The following is a 25,178-nucleotide window of genomic DNA, read 5'->3' as shown; positions in this document are numbered from 1 at the left end:
ACGAGTAACTATGTAAGAATCTGTTTCTCTAATGATTAAAAAGACATTTTCTTTTTTTGATTACCGAAAATCCCCTTCGAGTGCCTTTCACATTGCACGAAGTTGTCAATTTCATTAACACCTGTTATCATATTTTGGTTCATCCAGTCAGCCAAAAAGGTCATGACCCTTAAAATCATCCAATGATCTTTTGAGATCACCAGCAACCACACGTTGATTAAATTCTTTTATACAATGGGTTCGAAAAGGGATAAATTTCCATAGAATTAGAGAAACGATTTTAGTTTACCGTGACTTTGGCAAATCCAAGATAAAATATGCACGAAAAATACAAGTTATTTTATATCATTGATTTTTTTAACCCTGAACTTCTAACAGATTTACCACTTTCGCCTATAAAAATCGTAACTTAATTAAACTGGCATCTTCAGTACAATTTTAAGTTGTCAATATATATGTCTTTTACTTCACACTTTTACAGACAGATAAATTATTATTAACATTTTATTTTATTTTAATTACCATAATCTACAAAAGAAAATATCTGTACCAAGTCAGGCATATGACAGTTGTTTTTCCATTCGTTTAGTGTGTTTGAACATTTCATATGGATTATGAACTTTCCCTTTTGAATTTTACTAGGAGTTCGGTATTTTTGTTTTTTACTTTTGTCATGCTTGTAGCAGCATTAAATCGGGATAATTAAACTCCTGTCTGCACCAAACACGGTGAGTAGACATAATCTTCATGAATGAACTAAAACAAAATTCCGCACGAAAATAGGCACACTTCCTTTTAAGTGTCCTGTGTCCTGTGTCCAGTGTCCTGTGTCCTGTGTACTGTCTTTACATGCTTGACGAATGATCGCACAACATGGAATTAGAACGACTATTGAAAGCTCACATAAAAAACAACGAAGAGAAAAAGAGAGTTATCTATTTCATTACTAGGTTTATTTATTTTATTCATAAAACATTTTAGAACATACGAGCTACAACTTGACGAAATGTTAGCAGGTGAATACATAATGTACAAACACTTGCGACTTCCGCTTCAGGTATAGTATATATACTTAAATTACACCTTATCTAAGAATGCTGCATTTATTGGTTGAGAACCAGTGTATTTTTTGCATATTCTAACATTTTTTCGTCATTTCAAAAGAATTTGCCCTTTTTTCTACCACCACCGGTGAATTTGCCTCAAATACCGTATTTGTTATTTTGGATATTCCTTTTTTACCCTCGGGAGCCTGTTCCAGCAAAAAAATATTCGAAACCCTTCTCTGTTATCCCGATTGTTAAGACAAAATGGTTAAACACTATTGATTGAGTTAAACCGAAAACTGTTAGAGATATATTCATATAAAAAGGGGGGAAAACGTCTGTACAAATGATCGATTTTCTGATTGAATACCAATGACGTTTACACATATAGGTACAATGACGTTTCAAAAAACAGCTATAAGGTACATGTATAATTCCCGCGGTATTACGATTACCATTCATATGTACGCACAGTGTCAATCATAATTTATTCGGTGTTAAAACAGATATATCATGTCATGGAGGGGTTTTTTGCGAAAAATACCAGTCGTGGATCCAAATTTCTATCCGTAGCGGCTTTGGAAATTTTATAGTCCTTTGAATGGTATTTTTTGCAAATACCCCTCCGTAACATGATATATCTGTTCAATTTATTTTCTATGTTGATATCAGTTACTGTGGACAGTTATGTACATTTTGTCCCAAGTGTATTATCAGTCAGTGCTACATAATTTATACCATAATTTTGTTATCAAATTATGTGTCATTGAATTAAGTAATTATAATCTTATTACCTAGACTTGATGAAGCGTATGCGGTTTGAACATGTTGAATGTTTTTACTGATGATAAATCAGAACACACACTTTTGAAAATTCAAATGTTATAATTCCTATTTAAGCTACTATCAAATCTATAGCGTTGCTGCTGGAATGTTATTCTTAATAATAACATCCGCTAAAAAGTTGAAGCTATCCAGAACAGTGTTTCACAAAGAAGTAGTTAATAACGCGCCATTAATTGGTCTTATATTAACGAAATGTTTCGCTCCTATCAAATTATAATACGTGTATCTTTGTTTGTATCCATTTCATTTTGCTACCGAGCTGCATGAGTCCTAACAATATTGACAGATATCTTCATTATCTTCTTTTTCAATTCTATGATTATAAAAATATAACTAATCATGTATTTTATATGGTAAATACGAACCTGACATGTATGCGTATATTTTAAAATTTCAACGAAAATCTCTTTATTAAAAAACGTTCGTTTGTTTAGAAGTGTTATTGGCATTCGTAATGGAAAATGCAAAATTAAGCAAGTGAAATTTATTTTTGAATTAAAATTACATATGTGATATTAGGTTGAATAAATGTGCATGAAATTAAGAAAATTCAAATGAAGACACCGATTTCGATTTAATTTTCTAGATAAATCATCCTTATTGTATGATAGAGACACCGTGTTTACTTCAAATACATCTTATCATTGCTTATGTAGGATGAATATTGCAGAAAGTGTTCCTTTAAAACGCAGTTTACATCACTATTTAAAAATTTTAACATTAGCGTATTTTATTTAAGTGTTCATTCATTTTTTGTAGGTCAGTGCGTACTTTCAGTCATGTTATACTAATGTTCTCTGTAATTGTGGAGTAGCTGTGCGCAGCGGAGACAGCTTATTTGTTGCAAACTACTGTAAAACAAAGTACAACGGAATAAATAAAGTTAACCGGTATATGAAACAAAGACTATGTGACGACCAAAGCTTGATAGTTACAAAAACAAGCTCATCATATACGGTAAGATCTTCGAAATAAAATCAATACGCATATCACTCAAGGATGTACATTGTACTTAGGTGATCTTAGGTGAAATTAAATATATGTAGAAATTGAATTTGATACTAATATCTAAAAGAATATATTAAGTGAAAGATCAAAATAAGCTAAAAATAGGTAAAGGTCATGGAATGTTTTTTTAGATGTTTCATTTATGAAATATGGCGGGAAAATGCTGACTCGAACATTTCCCTCATATTTGCATATGAATTGGGTTGGTCTCAAATCAAATGAAAGATCATCTAGAACCATTAAAGTACAAGGTACGATAAGGCTCGTTTTTGGCACCCATATTTTCTCATTTTTCAAATTTTAATTTGGAAAGGTGCTTATCACTTTAAAATATTCCCTTAGGTTTGAATTTTTGTTTGGATCAACTTCAAAACCATTGATTTCAGAAAATGAATGATATGAGGGGATTAAAGCGGCATCTAAAACGCCAAAGTGGCAAAAATTACCAAATTTGGACATTGTTTCTTAAAATTCAATAGCGTGCGCTTACGTGACCAAGAATAAACTATGGCGATTTAGACAGCTAAAAAGAGTTATCGTGTCATTGGAATAAAAATATTTTTTGATCCCGTTGGTGCAGGCACTTAAAAACTCAAAATTCGTTGTCAAAACAACTGCAAAGTGAATAATAATTTCTAATATTTGAGAAATAACTGAAAGTTTACCATTCTTACCTCACCCACTTGCTAAAATTAGTGGTTTTGAAGTTCATTCAAACAAACTTCAAATCTAAGGTAATATTTCAACATAATAGGTAGCAGAATTTGAAAATGAGAAAATAGGGGGCCAAAAACAGGCCTATAACGGTTTACTTTTATAAATTGTTATTTGGATGGATAGTTGTCTCATTGGCACTCACACCACATCTTCCTATATCTACATATCGTACCTTGTCGTCCTTTTGTCAAATGACCTTTTATGAGCTATTAGGTCTTAAATGAAATGACTGTTGGTGTTTTAGCCCAAAATATTTTACAATGTAATGTATGGAAAACACAAATGAGTTCGAATAACTGACACGAATTCCAAACCTCACTTTAAAAGTACATCTTTAACATTTATTTCTAATAGATATATTTGAAGAGGATTATTTTATGTTTTTTGCTAAAGGTTGTATTTTAAATTAAAACTTACAAAATGAACCATACAAAAATAACTTAAACATATACATTTGTACATATACTTACTTAAATGATTTTATTTTTAAGATTTTCTTATGGTTTAAGTTGAATAATGTGTTATGTTTGATTGATTGTTGTCCAACTATTGATAAATGTTTTTTTCATTACCAATATTGTCATATTCGAGTATATTATGTCTATACTGTGTGTGAATATGCATTCTAATACGTCGTTTCTTGAAATTTTGTACATCCAACAGTTATGCATTCATTTTGATAATGTTCTGTTATATTTTCGGTTGTTCTCCAAATAATTTTGAAATTGTCTTTCCAAAACACTATTGTCCGGAAAATTCTTTTGACGATTGTTTTGAAAATAATTGTCTCGAGTTCGACATTTTATGTCAGTTAAGTAAGCGCATTACTCATTTCTATACCATGTGGTGTTTGTATTATACTTCTATGTTCGTTGTCCATGCTATTACGACTATTCTATAATGTGTTTGTGCTTTTCTATGATAAATGTTCACAAGTGTGTGTTTGTGTGTGCTGTATATCTGTCACGTAGTGTTATATCCCTTCAGCCACATTTTATGCCCAACCTACGAAATTAGAGGGACATTCTGTTTTCTGGTCTGTTCGTCCGTTCGTTCGTTCGTCTGATTGTCTGTTCGTCCGTTTGTCCCTATTCATGTTACCCCAATTTTACGGTCCACTGAACATAAAAAAATGATTGTGCAAGTCGGGCATCCGTGTACTGGGGACACATTCTTGTTTTAACATTGTGATAGTTTGCGGTTTGACTAGCAATTTAACAAGGTTCAATCCACCATGTTGTCCTAAAGTATCCTGTACCAAGTCAGGAAACTGACAATTTTTATCAAATAGTTCGTTTGTACCTATGTTTGCATATTTGTTCTAGTTCATTGCATTGTTGATTTTGTTATTTTCCTCTTATAGTTGATGTTTACCTCAGCTTTAGTTTGTAACCCAGTTTTTTTTTTCTTTCAATTGATTCATGATCGTTGCACACCGGTATGCCACTGTTGGTTTTATGTACAGACTATGGTTTACTTCAAACGAATGCTTATGTTGTCGATGTTGGTATCCGTTCGTTTAAAGTGATTAAACTTTTCATTTCCAATTTGATAACTGACCGTCCTTTTTTATTTTCCTATGAGAGAACTTTTTCTGTTATTTAACGTTTTAGATGTATGTTTTTTTGCTGTTGTATCAAATTTACCAGCTCGTGAGATATACATGCATACGTTCCTTGCCCATGACCTTTTATTAACTTAGAATTCCTACTTTTCTTTTTTCCTTTCATGTATGTTGTGCTGTTGTTTTCTCGATAGTTAGTTTGGGTTCTAATGGCCATAATTCAAATAGTCAAACAATTGTATCACCATCATGTCAACACTGATGTTCGGATTCCGCTCATTAAAGGTGCGCTCGATTCCAATCTGAATAGACTAAAACTGCCAGCATCCTACCGAAGGTCAAAGATTCTTTCCGTTCACTCGAGATTCATCCATCAATTATAGACAAAATAGTGTTGAAGGTTGCTTTAAACACCAATTTTAAAATCAGTTTATCAATAAAATATCATATATTTTTTCTATCAATATATAAAACAAGTCACCATGTTGATATCCATATAAAATGTTGGCATGCTTTCATTCTCTTTTATCTTTCTTTTAATAGATCACTCTTCCAACTGGAACAAAGCTTACTTTTAATTATGGCTCTACCTATATAGATGGCATTAACATAACACCATCTGTAATAGATACCAATATGACAAAAGGGCTGTGTGGTATCTACAATGGTAATACGGAAGACGATTATACGCCCAGAGATCAGTTAGACTCAACCGACCTCAAGACTTTTGTTTTATCGTGGCAGTATGTATTTACATTTTTCATGTATCGATTGCGTAGCATGATTTTGATACAAAAAATAAAAAAATGATATTTCATTTAACCATAAAGTTTAACATATCAGCAAATTCTAGGTTGTTGACGCTATTCGATACAATATTGTGGTTAATTAATTCATTTCTACCTATTAGTAAATACTTTTCGCTATTTATTACTATGATTACAGTTTAAATTAAGAAGGAAACCCCGTTGTTGACTTTGTTCTGTTCTTTGGTCGATTTGTGGTCACTTTAAATCATTTCCATTTTTATTCCCAACATACCGTGTTCCATAGAATATTCTTACATTATAAGCTGCCTTCATACCTGAAATATGATAAAAGACACAAAATGAAAGAAGGACGAAAGCTACCAGAGTGACTGACGTCAGACTCATAAAACCAAAATAAACTGACAACGCCATGGCTTAAAATGAAAAAGACAAAAAGACAAACACAGGCTACAAAATAAAAATATAAAAAAAAAGCAACAAGGACCCCAACAAAACCTGTGATGATATCAGGTGCTCCGGAAGGGTAAGCAGAACCTGCTCCATATGTGGTACCCGTCGTGTTGCATATGTAATGAATGTTGTCACTGTGACTGTATAAGATTACGCTAAAGTTATTGTGTATTCTTGTTCTTTGATTAACACAATGGTTTGCTGGAAATCAACCTTAAATGGGATCGAGAATGGCAAAGGGGAATGTGTCACAGAGAAAACAACTGGACCAAAGAGCAGAAAAAATCGATGGCTACCAACGGGTCTAAAATACAGCCAAAACATCCTGCACCCGGAAGCGTGCTTCAGCTGGCCCATAAATCAAAATATGTACTAGTTCAGTGATAATGGACCTCATACTCAACTCAGAAATATATAAAGGAAACTAAAATACAAATCAAACAAGACTAATAAATGCCATATGCTTCTGACTTGGAACAGGCACAACAATGTGATAGGAAATCAAACATTTTTATTGAGATCTGAACCCTCCCTCCCCCATTATACTTTGAGCCAATGTAGACAAAACAAACGCACAGAAATACGCAAAGTTTCGTGAAAGTCAAGGTCCGATGTCAGAATATGTTACTAAAGAAAAAAATGACAATCGTACATTAATCAATAAAGAACTACTAGCAGTTACTGACATGCCAGCTCAATACATCAATTAAACTAATTGAAAGATTGTGTTTGCATCAAATAAATATAAAGCACAATCTCTCATACAAGGGGTTTAGTATCATACCATCATAAACCATATAAGGAGAACATAACACGTATAAAAAAAATCCTGCTATTTTTATGTTCATCAGTGAAAGTCATAAGTTAAATCACAAAAATACCGAACGAGGAAAATTCAAATCGGAAACTCCCTTATCAAATTGAACAATCAAAAGCTCAAACACATCAAAAGAATAGATAACAATTTTCTTAATCCTGATAATGACTGGTACAGGCATTTTCTTATGTAGAAAATGATGGATTAAACCTGATTTTCTATCTACGATATGTGAACATAACAAACCGACATAATACTAGGTAAAAATATTAGAAGTTGGCGTTCAACAGTCAACATTGTGTTATGGAGAATAGAGAACTAAATGGCAAAAAGAAGAGAATACATAGACAAATATTTATAGAATAGAGAATGTAATAGGCAAAACGTCCAGAATGAAGGGGATTTTTTTTTTCTTCAAATACTTATTTAACAGTTCATAATAGGGTGATAATATATTAGTATAGATATTATAGTAAAAAAAGATAAAGAACAGAAAAAAGATTACTACAAATGTGATTGAAATATAGAAGGCCCCTTCATCCAAATTTGCTTACATATACGTAATATGTATGCTATTACCATTTGTTAACTATGGTAATAGTATCGTTAATATTGTAGTGTCAATAGTACATATCCAGACGAAACTTTATTTCATCCTAACGGGACATTAAAGGAAACAGAATATTACGGTCAGCAATATTGTACCTGCGTGACACCTAATAACACTTATCCCCATGGTGACCCAGAATTCGACTGTGAATTAACATCTGCGATGAGACCATGCAGGAACACAAGAACTACACTAGGAGTTTATACTGCCGATTGTGCTACAGTTGCAAATCGAAAAAAAAGAGATGTATCAGGTTATGAACATGATGACGAAGAACCACCATCTTATCCAATGGAATCTGACGAGTCTCCTTTAATGAACGTAAGACAAGTTAATATGTATTATTTCATTATTTGCCCACAGATCTCTTTAAAGTCATAATGATAGTTCGTTATTTTTATGTCATTTGTGTATTGCCTTCTATGATAATATTCATATTCAATGGATGTTAATTTTAATTCTTAAAAACACAATTGCAATGTGATTTATGTTGTTCATAGTACGAATGATTATATCTTTTTCACACTAGTGTATGTTGCAATAAACATGATTAATTTGTTAAAAGGTTTTTGGGGTTATTTTTGTGATTCGTATTCGCTTCATGTGAGTGGTTCACATTATTGACAACAACAGGGAGATTGTTTAGTATCTATTTATATACTTAGTATTAGAAGTGCGAAACGTGATCGCTACCTAATTTTGTTATATTTCAAAGAAAAAAATATATGTTATGCATACTTCAACCCTATCTTAAGGTATCCGACCCATAATAAAGATTTACGGAAAATTTTCCAGAGTTGACCGAGGTTTTAATTTTTTCAACACCTCGGTATTTTCCGCCTAGTAAGCGAACGTATAATTATTATTTTTAAAATGACGATTAAAATATCAGAAAGGCTTAATTGAAGTATATTTTCATTAACTATGGAGTAAACGCTCATTTTTTCTATAAATTGTACAATTTTGACAATCCGGAAACAGAAGTTATGGTAAACAAATATGGACGACTCGGTCGGCTGCCAAGACAGACGAAGGCGTTTTACCAAAAAAGTACGCCGATTTAAGTCTCTTCGTCTTATCGTGATACGGAAATAATGTGTGCAGTTTGGATGCAACTGGTTGTCAAATATGTTGTACCGGCATTGGCAATTTTTAGACTTTTCTCCTTTTTCTATTATTAGCAACAATAACACAGTTCTAAAAATAGAATAGCAAAAAAACAATTTATTTTTTATGTTCTGTTTTACAGGGTTACATGGAAGGTTCCTTTTAAAAGATAGATTAGTAAATTATACTATATAGATTTTTTTAAATTGCATACTATTTAAACCCCTTATTTGGCATTTGAGGACAAAAAAGGGGGGGGGCACTGTAACCCAGCTCTGCTGTTAACCTGAAATATTTTGCGGATTTTTTTTTTCATAGTAAGAACTCTTAGACCTCCCTACTTACAATCCTTCATAAAAATGTAAATTATTTTGCCTGTTGTATATTGGCCTATTATGGGCCGAATACCTTAAACAGGATATCATTTTTCCGCGAAAATATATAAATAAATTAAAAAATGTATGTTTCAAACTCAAGAAAGATTTTATGTAATTTAAAATTAATTATCTCCCTAAAATTATCCCCTATATGTCTACCCTCAGCCATATACGCCCTCTCAAATTCAAATTATTTTTATTCTAATTCTGTGATGTTGGTTGCTTTTTGTTTTAATTTATGCTGTTTTGACTAGTTAAAGGGTCGTTAAGCGTATCAGTTTAAAGGCCCGCCTTAATGATTTTGAGATCGTTCATGCAAAAAAATTATAATTTTGAAACTTTTTTTAATTGTGCGATATATTTGATATAAATTTTTTTTTTTTTGATTTTATACAGTTTTTTAGAATCCACAAACTTCAGCAATCGGAATTGTCCTTCAGGATTATTTGTATATCGTACTGTATATGTTGATAAAAATTATGAATGTCCGTTTATTTAGCTTGTTTTGAACAATAACGAATCCCTTTTGTAATGCACTTGAGGTTTGATATTCGCGCTCCAGTTTCCATGTTATAATAGAGAATGGAAATGGGGACTGTTGCAATGAAGCAACAACCCGAACATAGAGCAGAAGCATCCGAATGCGACCAATGTGATTTAAATGCAGCGAGAAAGTCCCACACCCGGAGGAGTCCTTCACCATGGCCCTTAACAAATATAAACAATAGTTCAGTGATAATGGACGTCACACTAAACATCGAATTATACGCAAGAAACTTAAAATAAAAATTATACTAGACTAACAATTAAGCTTTTTGTTTTTTTAAGATTACAAAAGCATGGCACAATGGCTGGACAGAGGATTCTGCACGACAACATTGTACATACCATTTTCAAAATGCTGCAGCTTACAATGTGTGCTCTGAATATGTTCCTTATGTGGAATCAGTTCCATTTATCTCTGGATGTGTTTTGGACATTAAGGTAGTGCTCTCATTTATACAAACTAGATAAACGAAAATGTAAGACAAATGAGATAGCTTTATAATGTTACTTAATGATAATCTATGTACTCTACAAAAAAAAGAGCTTTATATGATACCAACGGAGAAAGTAAAAAAGAGCATATAGGTCAAAGAAAAACTGAAAATGACAACTTAATAATAAAATACACCCTGCAAATCAGTGCATAGAAAAAAACACTGAATACACACTTACGCGCACTCACGCACACGTGTACTGGGCCCTCAAATCTTACTCAAAAACTGATACCTGCATCATGAGTTTAGATCAAAATGTGATAGTAAATATTAAGGGAAAATAGTTATTAAAGGTACCAGGAGTATATTTTGTACGCCAGACGCGCGTTTCGTCTACATAAAACTCATCAGTGACGCTCTTATCAAAATATTGATAAAGCCAAACAAGTACAAAGTTGAGGATTCCAAATTCCCAAAAGTTGTGCCAAATACGGCGAAGGTAATTTACTAGTACATTGATTGATAATAGGTAAATATTTCAAAATCCTAAGGATTACGAATCAGAGACATATCACTTAATTTAAAAAGTCCCAATGGTTGTAAAAAAGCATCACGTGCAAATGTGTTTGATGGTTTGTTCAAAACTTCAAGTAGTAAAATTTTGAAGTGTTAATGGGAATGTTATTTACAAAAGTTATTCATCGACATTTTAAATATTTAGTTTTTATCATAAAAAAGAGGCGAGTGATACAAGAAGGACATTCAAACTCATAGATTGGCAACAAACTGATCACGCCATGTCTAAAAAAAACACCAAATGAATGTTGTCCGGAATGGTAAGCATATCATGCTGAACATATGGAAATCGTCGTGTTTTCGTGTTATTTCAAACTTGGTAAATAGGTCACATTCTTGTAAAGGGATCGGGATTTTATATGTAGTTACGACATAACGAACATACCCGTTTTTTTAATTACTTAGTGAAAGAACGTCATGTATATAGTAGAAGTTAAAGGTAAAGGGTATTGCTAACCTATGTTTGTCATGTCCAAAGAAATTCCTGCATGGGGTCTGCCTCATCAGAATAAGGGACAGGTCGGCAAGAAGATGGCACATTTGGTTCCAACGGGAATGAGAACCTTCCAAACGTAACAAATGTGTTGTCATGTGATCTAATTTCTATACAAGCATCATTAGGTAGCTAAACTTCCAGATTAAGTAAAAGTGTTGATATAACTTTATTTTTGAATTTTGTTTCAGTCCACAGGAGGAGATAGCTGGTTGAAGGTTGCAATTAAAAATTTTGCAAGTGCATGCCTTCAGGAATCAAAACGTCTGGAAATTCTGACGGTTACCAATAGCACTAATTCAACAGGTGTCGATAAACCAATATCAGCTATCATTGAGGAGTCGACGTGTCCAGACAACTGTTCGAGCCACGGACTTTGTGTAGATGGTATGATTAAGAAACGACAATTTCATTTACTATTATTGAACAAATTTTATAAAAAGATAGAATTATTTACGATGAATTACAACTATTGGCCGTGAGATTAAACCAGATCTAAGCCCTTGTTTTGATTTCGTAATATTCAAAGATAAAATGTGCGTCTTTCTTTATTTTATGTTTTCAAAAGTCTATTTCTAAAATACCGAATTGCTTCAGAATCATGCAAGGAAAACTTTACCCGTCAAAGATCGAATATTTTAGAACTTAGAAATGATTTTCAGTTTATTCAACATTATGTTTAATAGTCAATACAGAAACGTTTTAATACTTATATAAGATCACAAGACGTTCTCCAATTACATGTGTACAGATCTTACATGAGTGATAGATACCCTGAGTAAAAGAATTGAATATAATGAGATTAATATTATATATTATTCAGATACATACGGTTATAACTTTTTTTTACAGTAAACGGTGTTTTTAGTTATAAGAAAAATACTTGTTAAATATAAATAAAGGCAACAGTAGTATACCGCTGTTCAAAAGTTGTCTATACACATTTTATACTGTTGTTTTTAAAATTGCATAATTACATCTTCTTTTTTATAAATATCCACTCAGGAAAATTAGGACTAAAATTTCAAAACGGTTCACATTGTTTACTTTTATTATAGATAAAAACACTAAGACAAATACATAAAATATCAATACTTTTTTCTGCTATCATCGTGTTTTTGTTGTGCATTTTTCAGAAGAATGTCAATGTATTGACGGTTATTATGGGGAATTGTGTTCCTTCACGGCTTCTCAAGCACCGACAGTTATCTTTGATGCATTTGAAGGTTTATGTGACTCGTCAAAAAAGCCATGCCGTACTTTTATCATTCCTGGATATGATTTCATTCACGGATCAAGTCTGACGTGCAAATATACTACCATTATTGTATGTTGAATATTTAACATTGTTTAAGAATTATAAGATTACAAATAAACAATAGAAATGAATTAACACGTAGACTACATGTTTTGAAACTGTTTCATCTTAAACATTCGTAACAAGTACCATGTAGTTAATAATGATTCCCTGATGATTTCGTATAATTAAAATATCTTACTTTTACCGGTTATCTTTGATTTAAACATCTAACATATATAAACGTATAATTATGCAAAATAAAAATGAAATAATAAACAATGTGTGGACTCAATAACTTCCTTTTCATAACTCACGTTATATCGAAATAACAAAAAAACGTTTTAATGATCTGGATGCAAGCAATTATAGGCAATCGTCCGGTCTTCAACAGTGAGCTCTTCACTTGGAATCAAGTACAATTTAAGATGCAATCATCAAGTTCACGATATAAAAATATGCTTTTCCTATTTTAAAAACATTGGTACATCTGTAAAAACTAAGGGTTAATAACTAATTTTATGTATTTGTCACCCACAATAAAACAACTTTACCCGGGGTATATCAATGTAGTTTAATGTATATTTTAGCTTAAAAAGAACGATACGAATACATTACTAGAAGAAGAAAATACATTCACCCATTCAGGAGTATATGGTAGCTCACAGTATATGTATTGTAAGCTACCTGGATCTAGAAGGAAACGATCGACTGGTTTTGAAACTGTTGCCACTGGATACCGTATTTCAGTTTCAAATAACGGACAAAATTATACAGATCCTGTAACAACAATTGTCTACGACTCGACGTGCTATGAATGTGATACAACAACTATGGCATGTGATATATTGGTATGTCATTAACATGTTTTTATCGGCGATCTTTTTCCTTGCAACATAATAGTCTGTAAATTACCACGTGAAAATCCTGCTTTGTGTTACACTTAATTCAAATTGTGATTAATTTTAACATTAAATTGGGTATATTTGTGCTATGAATATGGTTGAACCATTTTCCACTTTAAATTTAACTACCTTCCTTCAATTTTCTATAAATAGAAGATGTTTCATTGTTCCATGGTACGCAATATCAATTTATTAAACTCCCTATATCACATTTATTTGAGCGTACATGTTCATTACTTCGTTTTTCGTTTATTTTGTTAAGTTATTTCACTTCGAAGTGTGCAATTTACTATTTGATGTATATATACATGTATTTGATGTTTAAATTAAATGTACTTTTATTATTTTAGGAAACATGTCCTGTTAAATCTGAAGGTATGTAAAGCCATTGCACATAATTTTTTTTTTTTTTTTATCAAATCTGCTTTTCAAATTGATATATTAAATTCCTCTTTCATGAATAATCGCTTATCTCAAGAACTATATCACATGCAATGTATGTAGATGTACACGACTTTTATCTCAAATTTTATGAATCCCATACTAAGTTGTTGCAATCCCTTTAAAGGGGAAGCACACTCAAGTATAATATACCTATGCTGTTTTTGTGTACTGTCGTCAATTAATTCAAGGTATTCATTGTTAAAGCCTCGGTCACACCTTACCGGATAGCTCGAACGGAAGACTAACGGATAACTTTTTTTCAATCCAGTCATGTCCGTAAGACGTCCGTTCTTATCCGTTAGACGTCCGTCCATATCCGTTGCATATCCTTTAATTGTACGTTTTATCCGTCGACGTCCGTTCTGTCCGGTGGAAAATTTTGAGCATGTTCAAAACTTTGAACGGACGTCCAACGGATAAAATGTCCGTTAGGCGTCCGTTTTGTACGGTACTCGTCCGTTTCGTTTCCGTTTTGTATCCGTTACGTGTTCGTTATACATCCGTTGGAGGTCTGAAAGATAAATTCACCAACAGACTTCTACCGGACGTTTAACGGATAAAACGGATGTTGAACGGACGAGAAACGGACTTCTACCGGACGTATAACAGATAAAACGGATGATGAACGGATCTGAAACGGATAAATGTCAATTGAAAATTTTGCATCAGAAATGCCAATTATTGGTATGTCAGATTTCTTAAGGTTCATGAATTCTTATTATTCATAATTGATCTTAGAGTATAGGCACGTCTTCACAATCAAGCAGTTCTTATTCAGGCCAGACACGGCCTTTTGGCGGAATTTTGAAGAACAAACCAAAACCAGTTACTCAGACAAATTTTGAATATTTATGCGATTTACATGTATTATTATTGTTGCCTTTGATTTTTCCGTATATCTTGTTCATCCGTTTTATCCGGTACGATTCCGTTAGATGTCCGTTATATGCGTTACTCGTCCGTTGGATGTACGTTCGACATCCGTTCTGTCCGGTACGTTTCCGTTTCTCGAACGTTGCATATCCGGTGTGTGTCCATTATGCATCTGTTACACGTCCGTTTTATTAGGTCAGTACATCAACGGACTCCCAACGGATAACAATTTTGTCAACGGACAACTTTTATTTTAATCCGTTAGGCGTCCGTTCGTGCTATCCGGTAAGGTGTGACCGAGGCTTTATTGTTAATGTTAATTTACTATTATATTATTTATTTATGCATTTCTCTTGCATTTATTTGTTCTGTATTCTAGTCATGCAATGTTGTCCTTTTTGCGATATTCTTAACAATGCCATTAATGCGGAGTTCACACATTGCCGATTATTGCTCTCGTTTGAGATTAGTCAGCGATACGACACGAAAAGTGAAAAAGTCGGATTACTATCCTCAATTATCTGGAATGTCCTTACATTGTCTGAACGCAGTCGTTTAAGTTCGTAACAGATTCCTACAGGTCGAGAAGGGTCCGAATAGTTCGACGAAGCATCGGACAGTTAGGTGCATCCCGTAACATTCGGGGAAACTCAGCCGATTTTGTCTAGTCGTACTACAATCGTTCCTATGTCGTGACAGATTCTGTTGTATCAGATCAAAATCCTAACAATGTTCTGTGTATTCTGGACGGTGATCGGTGGAACGGGAATGATCTGGAGAAATTTTTCATTGCTGTTTTTCTGCCGAATAAGTCCAGATTGCATCCAGATCTTGTTGATTGCGAACCGTTTTTGCCAAAACCGTTCCAGAACAGTCCCGTTATTAATACGAAATTCGTCAATGGTACCCACGTCAGAGTCCAAACAATTTCAAAATACAATACGACTGAGCCCACATAAAGCCGTTTGCAATGCGATAGAGCGGACCGTGATAGGATTTCGTTCCGACAGTACCTGATCATCCCGAGTATGCCGACAGTTTTCGAACGGATAACTCCCGTCAGCGTCGGTTCACTGTCTGGTCACTGTCTGATCTCTGTCGGATTACCTTCGGTAGAATCGGGACGCAGTCGTGACAGACTCGGTCGAATTTTACCAGGCGACAGATACAAATTGGATTAGAAGCGGATTGAGAACTGGATTATCGGGATAAATTCGTTTGGAAAACGTTGAGTATCGACGCTTCCTGAACAATATCTGATTGTTGTCGTGATTAAATTATTTGTTTTACAAATTTTAATTAAAGTTTGAATTTCCATCCACGATTCACAGGATCTTGATCAGACTTTTGGCAAATTTTAATCGGGAATTGTCCTGTCAAGGACGGTAGTAAAAATCGTGAATGTGTGACCCCAGCTTAAGAGATAGGTTTGGCGAGCAATACAACCAGGTTCAACCCATATTTCTTTTTATTAGAATTATCTGTTCGTTTATATGTATGCAATGGCATTTGCTTTTGTCGCACTTCAGGGTTTATGTTGTTCCGTTGTTTTCGTCCTACAGTTGGTGTGTTTTCTTCGGTTTTAGATTGTTATCCGGATTTTCTTTTTCTCAATCGATTAAAGACTTTGGAATAGAGGTATTCTACTGTTGCCTTTATTTAGTGTTCCTTAGGTAACTCAACAAATGCGCGTCGGATCCAACAACTTTATACACTATTATTTTCGTGTTTCTAGCATCGGTTCGATTCGACCGGTAAGTGAACATGACTGCTATTTCCTGAGGGTATAACCAACTCATTATAAAGATCATAATATTTTACTCATGTAAATCTATTAAAATTATATTAATATATAAAAATAAGAAAATGTGGTATGACTGTCAATGAGACAACTCTCTACAAGAGACCAAATGACACAGAAATTACGAAATAAAGATTTCCGTACAGCCTTGACATACTTTTGATAAATTCCCCAATACAACTTTAAACTAGAACTAATACTAACTATGGTTTCTATTCCTTTACGCATGGTATAACTGATATAAGTTTAACAAATTAAGTATGTCCTTTTGATCATTTAACCTCTCAAAAAGTACTTATTTGCATTATTCACTGGTGAAGACAAATCCAGTAAAGCGCTTCGGACCCGACATAAGATCAACTTAGACCTACACTTACTAAAATAATGACTAATCAGTGCAATTGTTTACAGAGCCTTCAGAAGAATCAAAGACTAAAGTTTGGTTAATAGTTCTGATAATAGCGCCTGTTATCATCATATTAATTGTTATTGCTGTAATCGTCTTCAAATGGAAAGTAAAACCCAAGTAAGTAGTGGTCTATGCGTAACTTCATAGTTATAAAAATGTAGATAGTTTTCTATCAATAAAACAATACATTTATAGGAAATATATGAACTATCAAATGTAGAATTATCAACTGTTAATTATTGCAGTAATAGGCGAATGCATGGCATTTCATTGTCAAAATTGTATACATGCTAACATAAGACTTAAAGGGAAGGTATATGTGAATGCACATCATCAATTAATTTCATATAGGTCACACACAAAAATATAAACATAGATATATGTACGTAATTTGTGTTCAATATTGGTACAAAATTTAACATTCCGAGTAGAGGCAAAATTTTCCAACCTTATATTTTTTCATTAAACGTGCAAACGTTTTTTTAAGAGTAATATTTGACAATGGTAACCGAGACAAAAACAAAAAAAAATATTTCAATTATAAAGAAAGCAAGCCAAACAAACAAACTTATAAAGTTATAACATCAAACACCACACAACCATAAACAATATAAATGATATGATGTGTATGTTCAACAAACATGCCAGCAACACTTTTTCTTTTTTAAATATACGTTGAAACCTAGATTTGTTCACACAGTCAAGTAAATAGTTGCAAAAAGCTGACATTTACAAAAATGGTATGTTCATTTCTATTGATTCTATTAAAAAAATACAGTTTTAAGTCGTCAAGATATTCGATTGACACATTAGTAGGCGAATGACATTTACGTATTTCGACAAAGAAATGTGTGTGTGTGTGTGTGTGAGTGTTCTCTTTTATATAAAATTTACATGTATAGATATATATGTAAATCTGATATCGATGTTTACAACTTTTTTACACGAGAGAGACTAGGGAGATGTATTATGCAACCATGCAACAACTGAATATGGGGCTATCATATGTAGTCGACTTACGTTTAATTATTTGATTGGCAAACACAATCAAGCAATCAATCAAGTGGTAGATCTTATTCATTCAGTTGGTCAAAAGTATGTTTATCTTAAACATATGTTTAGCTGTTCGTTTGAATACCACTGATAACTTCTAATTCTATATTAGGATATTATTTTGAGATGATATTTTTCGTTTCATTTAAATTTCAGGCAATCTTATGTGAGAGACGCATCTTTTATAAGCATGCCAGACACATCACGACAGAGTGCGGCAAGGCCTCAATTCCTAGCAGATGAAAATATACCTTTTAATTTTTATAAATAATTAAGGACCTTAAGATATTGTAAGAAACGTCGCACGCTACTGGTGTTATTTTGGTGAAATCGTGGACAAGACACATTCATGCCATTAATTTATAAACATTAAAATTGATGTGCTAAAGTGTTATATATCATTTTAAAGCTTTTAAAATTTATATTCAGAAAAATGCAATTTTGTATATGTAACAGACTGTTTTCATTAAGTAAAAATCAATAAAACCTTCATGTTTGAATATTTTTTCCTTGCACCGCGTTACACTTTAAATTTTGGAAAATTCTAAGTATCGTAAAAAATATATATAAAATTCCACCAACCGATATAAATGTTTTGTCTAGAACAAGCACGTCATAATTGGTCGATGATGTAATGTAGGTTTCTTTCTTTGAAAAGACTGAATTTTGAAAAATGGATAAATATGACACAAATAATGAGTCCCATGGAAGAAAAATTGCCGTCATTTTTCCAAATTGTCCCCAAATAAGGTGAAAACACAGCAATCACCATGTCGTAAGTGAATAATTCTTATTATAGTATTTTGTACAAAGCTCACACTATCACCTCATGCAATAATCAGCTATTTTGAAAAAATAATTTCTTTTTATTCGAGTTGAATGACAATGTCCGACATTTTGTCCCCTTCATACCCAATTGACATAGGGTTAAGTTTTTCTGTTTTTTTCATGATATTCTTTATACAGTGCTTTTTTCGCTACATAAAAAAAGTATAGGGATAAAAGTACAAAAAAATCTCTCTATTTTGATATTAATTTCCCATAAATTTAATCTAAATTACGAGATATCAGATAAAACTATAATGTCCGATGCAATGTCCCCACATGCGATTTTGACGTTATGTAACATGTACAGTATACAAATGTTACGTCTAATTGACAGAAACGTCGCACGCTACTTGTGTTATTTTGGTGAAATCGTGGACAAGACACATTCATGTCATTAATCTATAAATATTAAAATTGATATCCTAAAGTGTTATATATCATTTTAAAGCTTTCACAGACGATTCGGAATACGGCTATTTTTTGGTTGCTTGTGAAGAAAACTTTTAATGTTTTAAGTAAAAGCTCTATCAATTCATTAGACGGGCAAGATTTCCTCGCGGAACTGAAGTGTTTTCCAGACTTTATTATGTTCGACACTCCCATCTGCTTAGATACAAATTAATAGAAAAGAAAAAAACAGCTACTGTTCCCGTTGATTCCCTTTACTTGTATACATTTGTTCAGAACTCAATGACACTGCCATGCTTAATACCGTAATCCAATCGCCTCGACATTGTGGTGGATTGTATTAATTAGTGCATTTACAGTGCGTAGTTTATCAAAAAGGAATATATGATTGCTTTAGTAATGAAAATGTTTATTATTCAAATGATTCAATTCCATTTACACTTTAATTCCTAATTTGCTAATAAAAAGCTTAGTATCTACATGTATTATCTAAGAAAACTTGAAAACATGAATCTAAATTTCTTAAGGTATTTTACCAAAACATTCCGTCAAAATTTATTTTAGAAAGCCATCTTAAAAATATGCATTCTAAATTAACGTTTTTATTTTGGCTAACGTCTTCTAAGCGTGTAAAGGTGACACCAGTATCGTGCGACGTTTCTAAATCATTTTTTAATACAATTGCCTATTCCGTTATGGATAAAAGCTTAATGTGTATGTTCTTCGATATACTGATATTTGTATAGTCTCATTCTATTTATTCATTGTTGTGATTATCTAATCAGTAAGGCATTAATATTAGACCTTTTCAACATCTCTCGACACCGACTAATGACACCTACTTTTTACAGGTAAAATAGATTGGTCGTTTCAAAGACAAAAGCCATCATGATTATCATTACGTAACATATTGAATTGGCGGTGTTTTACTGTTTTGACTATATAGTTTAAGAATATATATCAACCAAATAAATAAATAAACATATGTATGGTGGCCGGATGCGGCCATTCATTTCGCCTTTCCGCGTTTTCGTTACTTCTCCTTTCATTTTGCAAACGCGATATTGGCAATTCGAGAAATCGAGAAAGCAAAATCGCGAAATTGAGAAATCGGGAAATCGACAAATAGGGAAATCAAGAAATTGGGAAATAGGTAAGATCGGGAAATCGAGAAATCGAGAAATCAAGAAAGCAAAAACGCCAAAACACGGAAAGAAACCCACGAAAACGCGAAATGAATTCTCGATTTTGTGTTTTTGCTTTCTCTATTTCTCGATTTCCCAATTTCTTGATTTTTCGATTTCCCGATTTCTCATTTTCTCGATTTCGCTTTTTCGATTTCTGGATTTCCCACGAAAACACGAAAAGGGGAAACGTCCGCATCCGTCCACTATACATATGTCTCTGTCATATAATATTCTTATTTCGTATGTATTTGCACGACATTTCATATTGAATTGATTAAACAAATATTCCAATCATTCAGAATCCTAACCCATTTTCTCTCCACTTTTGTGATTATTTGAGTCTTTCGCCAAATATTTGCTGCATGCCAATAATGATTTATTTGTTGGTGTAAAAGCTTTTATGATTTTTTTCAAAAATGAAAAAAAATACTGGACCGTCCGTCGGTATCACACTAGTGAACACGATCAACTTTGTGTTTTTCTACCGATCTTCACCTTAGTTGTACATATTCAATTTTTACATAATTACAAATTGATTTTTTAAGGTCGAAGGAAAATATCATGTTTTTTTTTTTTTTATCAACGACGGTCTTCTACGCTTTGAGATATCTTGCTCGAGGTAAAGTTTTTCCTTGATGAATTTTGAAAAAAAAATATAATTGATCCCTCGTTTCAATGTTACAACATTTAAGCAGTGATTGGTGAATACAGAATTCAAGTGGAACACCAAATTGGTGAATTGAAATGATACAAAGTATTGAGTACATTATGGAGGCATCCAAGGCAAAAACTAACAGACATGTGCCGCCCTAACGACATAATCATTGTTTAATTAAATATCAACTACAATAAAACATGATTTGTTCTTTTCGTTTTCCAAATTCAACCAGGACAGCTAGTAGCTAAACATCTAAAAGATGAAATGTGACTTAAAGTCTATCATTTTCTTTATAATAAATTAAAACAAAACATGTCATTTGAACTCTGTAGGAAAGTTTTATCATTGTCAATGATTGAGAGCAATAAAATTAATAATGATATCATTTATTTTTTATTTTTGAGACGACCCTTCACATTTTACCTGTCGTAGTCGTTCTCAACTGTAGGTATCGAGAGATGTTGAAAAGGTCTATTATGGAACGCCGGAACTGTTTCATAGTGTACATATTTCATATGTTTTGTCACTTTGCCTTTACGTCCTGTCATATGTTATGCATAGGTGCCATTTTTTCTGATACTGCATCTGTGTGTTTTGTCAAATTTGTTATTTGTTTGGTAAAACAATTGTATTATATGTCATTGCTGAACTTTGTTGTGTGCAATAGGCATTAAATTATGCTGTAACTACTATATATTCTGTAAATACCTCCAAACTTTATGATCAACCACCTTTACATTCTTTCATATTTATTCTATTTTGTGTCTATTCTTCCTTTACGTAAGTCAGTTAATAATTGCGACCTGTCGCAAATGTGATTGTTATGCTGAATGTTCTAAACATTTTGTTTTGATACATCTTTGTTCTATTCAAACAACATGATATTATAGTCTAACGGCTTCATGTTGTGTTTATACATATGTCTCTCCAGTGAAAAACATAATACGTCATGGTATAGTTTATAATTATACGTTTTGCCGAACAACTGATACTCTCTGTGAGCATTCATTACGTCATGTGCACATGCCTTTTACATTATGTTCAAACACAATGCATTATATGCAAACACTTTTACATGATGTGAAAACAGCTTATACGTTTTGTGCAAACATCGTTAATGTTATGTGCAAACACCTATTGCATCATGTGCGAATGCCTATTACATTTTCAGCAAACACCTATTACGTTATGTATAACACCTATTTCATTATGTGCAAACACCTAATACGTTATGTTCAAATACCTATTACATTATGTGCAAACACCTATTACGTTATGTGCAAATGCCTATTACATTATGTCCAAACATCTATTACGTTATGTGCCGTTATGTGCCAACACCTATGACGTTATGTGCAAACACCTATTACGTTCTGGTAAAGGCTTATTTTGACACAGATCAAAACAAAACGCATCAATGATATTCACTTTGAAAATTAAGAAATTACAAGTTTAAGCTTTCTAAAAAGCTGTTGACTGCTTCGCTGAAAATATGAGTGCATCGGATTGTTGATTTAGTATTGGAAATGTGGCATTTTCAGATATTGATTAGTAAAAATGCTATATAGATATGTTGCAAATGAGCAAAGTTCGTACCACACAGTCAGCTATTAAAAAACCAAAAAACTAGCGGCCTAATCATGTAACAAAAAATTGCACTAAATACAAATAAGTAACTCAACAACAAACGACAACCACTGAATTATGCGCTCCTAACTTGGAACAAGTACATACAAAATGTGGTAGGGTTAAATATTCTAATGGGAGCCGAACCCTCGATTGAAGAAGGGACTGTGGTGTAACACTACAACATAAGAACAGATTATAAAAACTAGTTGAAAAAGGCTTACCTCATGAGTTGGATACACATAGAAAAACACACATAGTGGACGTGGCTCAGTACTTGTACGTCTCAACAAAAATAAAACACACTAAGTATACAAATCGGAGAGTTATCGCAGTTACTAACAGCCGTTAGTTCAAAGTTCCCATCAGCATAGCCGCCCCTCTTATCTAAAACTTTTTAAAACCTAACAGGGATAATATGTACCATAAGCTATTGCAACTGGCCCCCTGTTTTCGTTGAGTTTAGAAAGAACAGAATCCAAGACAAATGATTATTTCTAAAAAGTATACAGTCATGTAGTGTCTCATCTTACAAAAAAATCATTGTATTTTTTCTTTGTCAGTGTTTGAAAATTATAGAATATCTCTCTCTTTCTCATGAAAAACGTAGATTTAATGAAAATCAGAAGTGTTTGAATCAGTTTAAGGAATAATATTGTTAACTATGAGCGGACGCCAGTAACACGGAGATATTTTAATGTGTTGTTTGTTGGAAGCAAATGATTTACTGTTTCAAAATATTCGTGGTACTAGTATTCGCGTCTGCTCATGTTAAAAAACTAATTTAGACGACTTCCTCTCGTATCATTTATATCATGCAATTTAACCAAATAACAGCTTCTTACTTAAAATTAATTGGGTTTAAAACTAGTTTTTCATCAAAATATGAAGTGTCGATCGGGGTGTCATGATAGGAATTCAATTCTATATAAATGATACGGGAGGAAGTCGTCTAAAGTAGTTTTTTTTCCAGAAATTTGCATATGAAGCCTCAAAATCTGCAACACGAAAAACTAGGGAGAGGTCTTTGAGCAAACAGAGCACTGAAAACTACTGCTTCTGCTTGCAGGAAATAGATTATGTTTCAGTTCATTCCGTGCAATGGTACTAAGAAGTAAAAAAAAAGAAATTTTGATTTTTGGGTCAGTAGTTTACCTTACCCCGAATTAAGTTGTGGTCACATTAAGTTGAATAACATGACACATGTTAGTTCTATCGGGGCAAGGTGCTATGGACATAGCATTGCTTACTTTCTTAGAAACTCTGGATTACTTTTATATGTTACCCCGTACATGCATACACATATGAAAGTAAAATTGACTAAATGTTCACACATTTTAAATATCAGGCAACCGAAAACTCTGAAATGACAATTTGAATTACATTTAATCATTTGCAAATATGTAAACCATCTTAGAATTATTTAATAAATAACTGCATGGTTGAATTGTATCTAGTGACATATATCATGTATATGCGAAAGACAGAAATCATTGTTTTTTTAAGAAGTTAAATTACTCAGTTTTTGGGTGAAAAGATCAAATCATGCACAATTGAAACAAACTTGTCTTGCAAATAAGGAGAGAGAAAAGGGGTAGCTAATCGTACCCTGAGATCGTACCTAATCTCTGTTAGTTTTTAAATACTTTCAGATAAGAGGGGCGGGCCGCCTGACCACGTATCAATGAGCCTTGTCAGAAACGGAGAAAGTAGTAAGTCTTAAGAAGGTCATTCAGAATAAAATACACGACTTTTACGAGTTTCAAATGGGGACATTAAAACCATCCATTGTAAATTTTCCAGACGCCATTACGAGTTGGTTTACCGTTATCGAATAATCATTTCACAGACAAGTAATAGCTTTTCTAAAAAGCTTGTAGTATTTTAGCTGATTATATTGAGATCAGTGGTTTGTGAGTATAGGTTATTATTATTTTTTTTGGAATATTGCACTCCAAGCAATATGAATGCATAGCGCTTTTTTCTACTAATTTGTGATTTTAGTTGTATTATTGGTGAACCAGGGTTATAATGGAAGAAGACTTAATAATAAAATTGTTGCTACAATATGTACATGTCCGCCATTACTAACTGTACATCACAAATATTCCTAGTCCAAATAATTATGATGTCTGGCAAAGCTACTTGAATTTTTTTCTGGGACGCCTTCTTAGGACTGACGTCTGGCAAGGCTATTTTTATTTTTTTCTGGGACACCTTCCTACGACGTCATAACACTGAAGCCATGTTTTACATCTGGACTTTGAGAGCAAATTTTGGGGGGAATTTTGCGACCTAATTTTTCGTAGGAAGGGGCCTGGAAGGGCT

The 25,178-nt window shown here is 32.9% G+C and overlaps 1 protein-coding gene across 1 annotated transcript in view; it reads left to right on the top strand.

The window, feature by feature from the left end:
• Positions 1–19,126, top strand: part of LOC143042189 (von Willebrand factor D and EGF domain-containing protein-like) — a 28,645-nt gene extending 9,519 nt beyond the window's left edge. Inside the window, exons 9-19 of the mRNA XM_076214458.1 lie at positions 982–1,057; positions 2,652–2,849; positions 5,725–5,924; positions 7,837–8,149; positions 10,141–10,296; positions 11,553–11,748; positions 12,498–12,688; positions 13,249–13,509; positions 13,914–13,938; positions 17,093–17,207; positions 18,300–19,126. Of these exons, the coding sequence (XP_076070573.1) occupies positions 982–1,057; positions 2,652–2,849; positions 5,725–5,924; positions 7,837–8,149; positions 10,141–10,296; positions 11,553–11,748; positions 12,498–12,688; positions 13,249–13,509; positions 13,914–13,938; positions 17,093–17,207; positions 18,300–18,414 (1,846 nt within the window). The 3' untranslated portion in view covers positions 18,415–19,126. The remainder of the gene's footprint in view (positions 1–981; positions 1,058–2,651; positions 2,850–5,724; positions 5,925–7,836; positions 8,150–10,140; positions 10,297–11,552; positions 11,749–12,497; positions 12,689–13,248; positions 13,510–13,913; positions 13,939–17,092; positions 17,208–18,299) is intronic.
• The last annotated feature ends 6,052 nt before the right edge of the window (positions 19,127–25,178 follow it).

The sequence above is a fragment of the Mytilus galloprovincialis genome, chromosome 8, assembly GCF_965363235.1.
Source record: "Mytilus galloprovincialis chromosome 8, xbMytGall1.hap1.1, whole genome shotgun sequence".
NCBI classification, from domain to species: Eukaryota; Metazoa; Mollusca; class Bivalvia; order Mytilida; family Mytilidae; genus Mytilus; species Mytilus galloprovincialis.
This window is presented reverse-complemented; position numbering and strand designations above follow the sequence as displayed.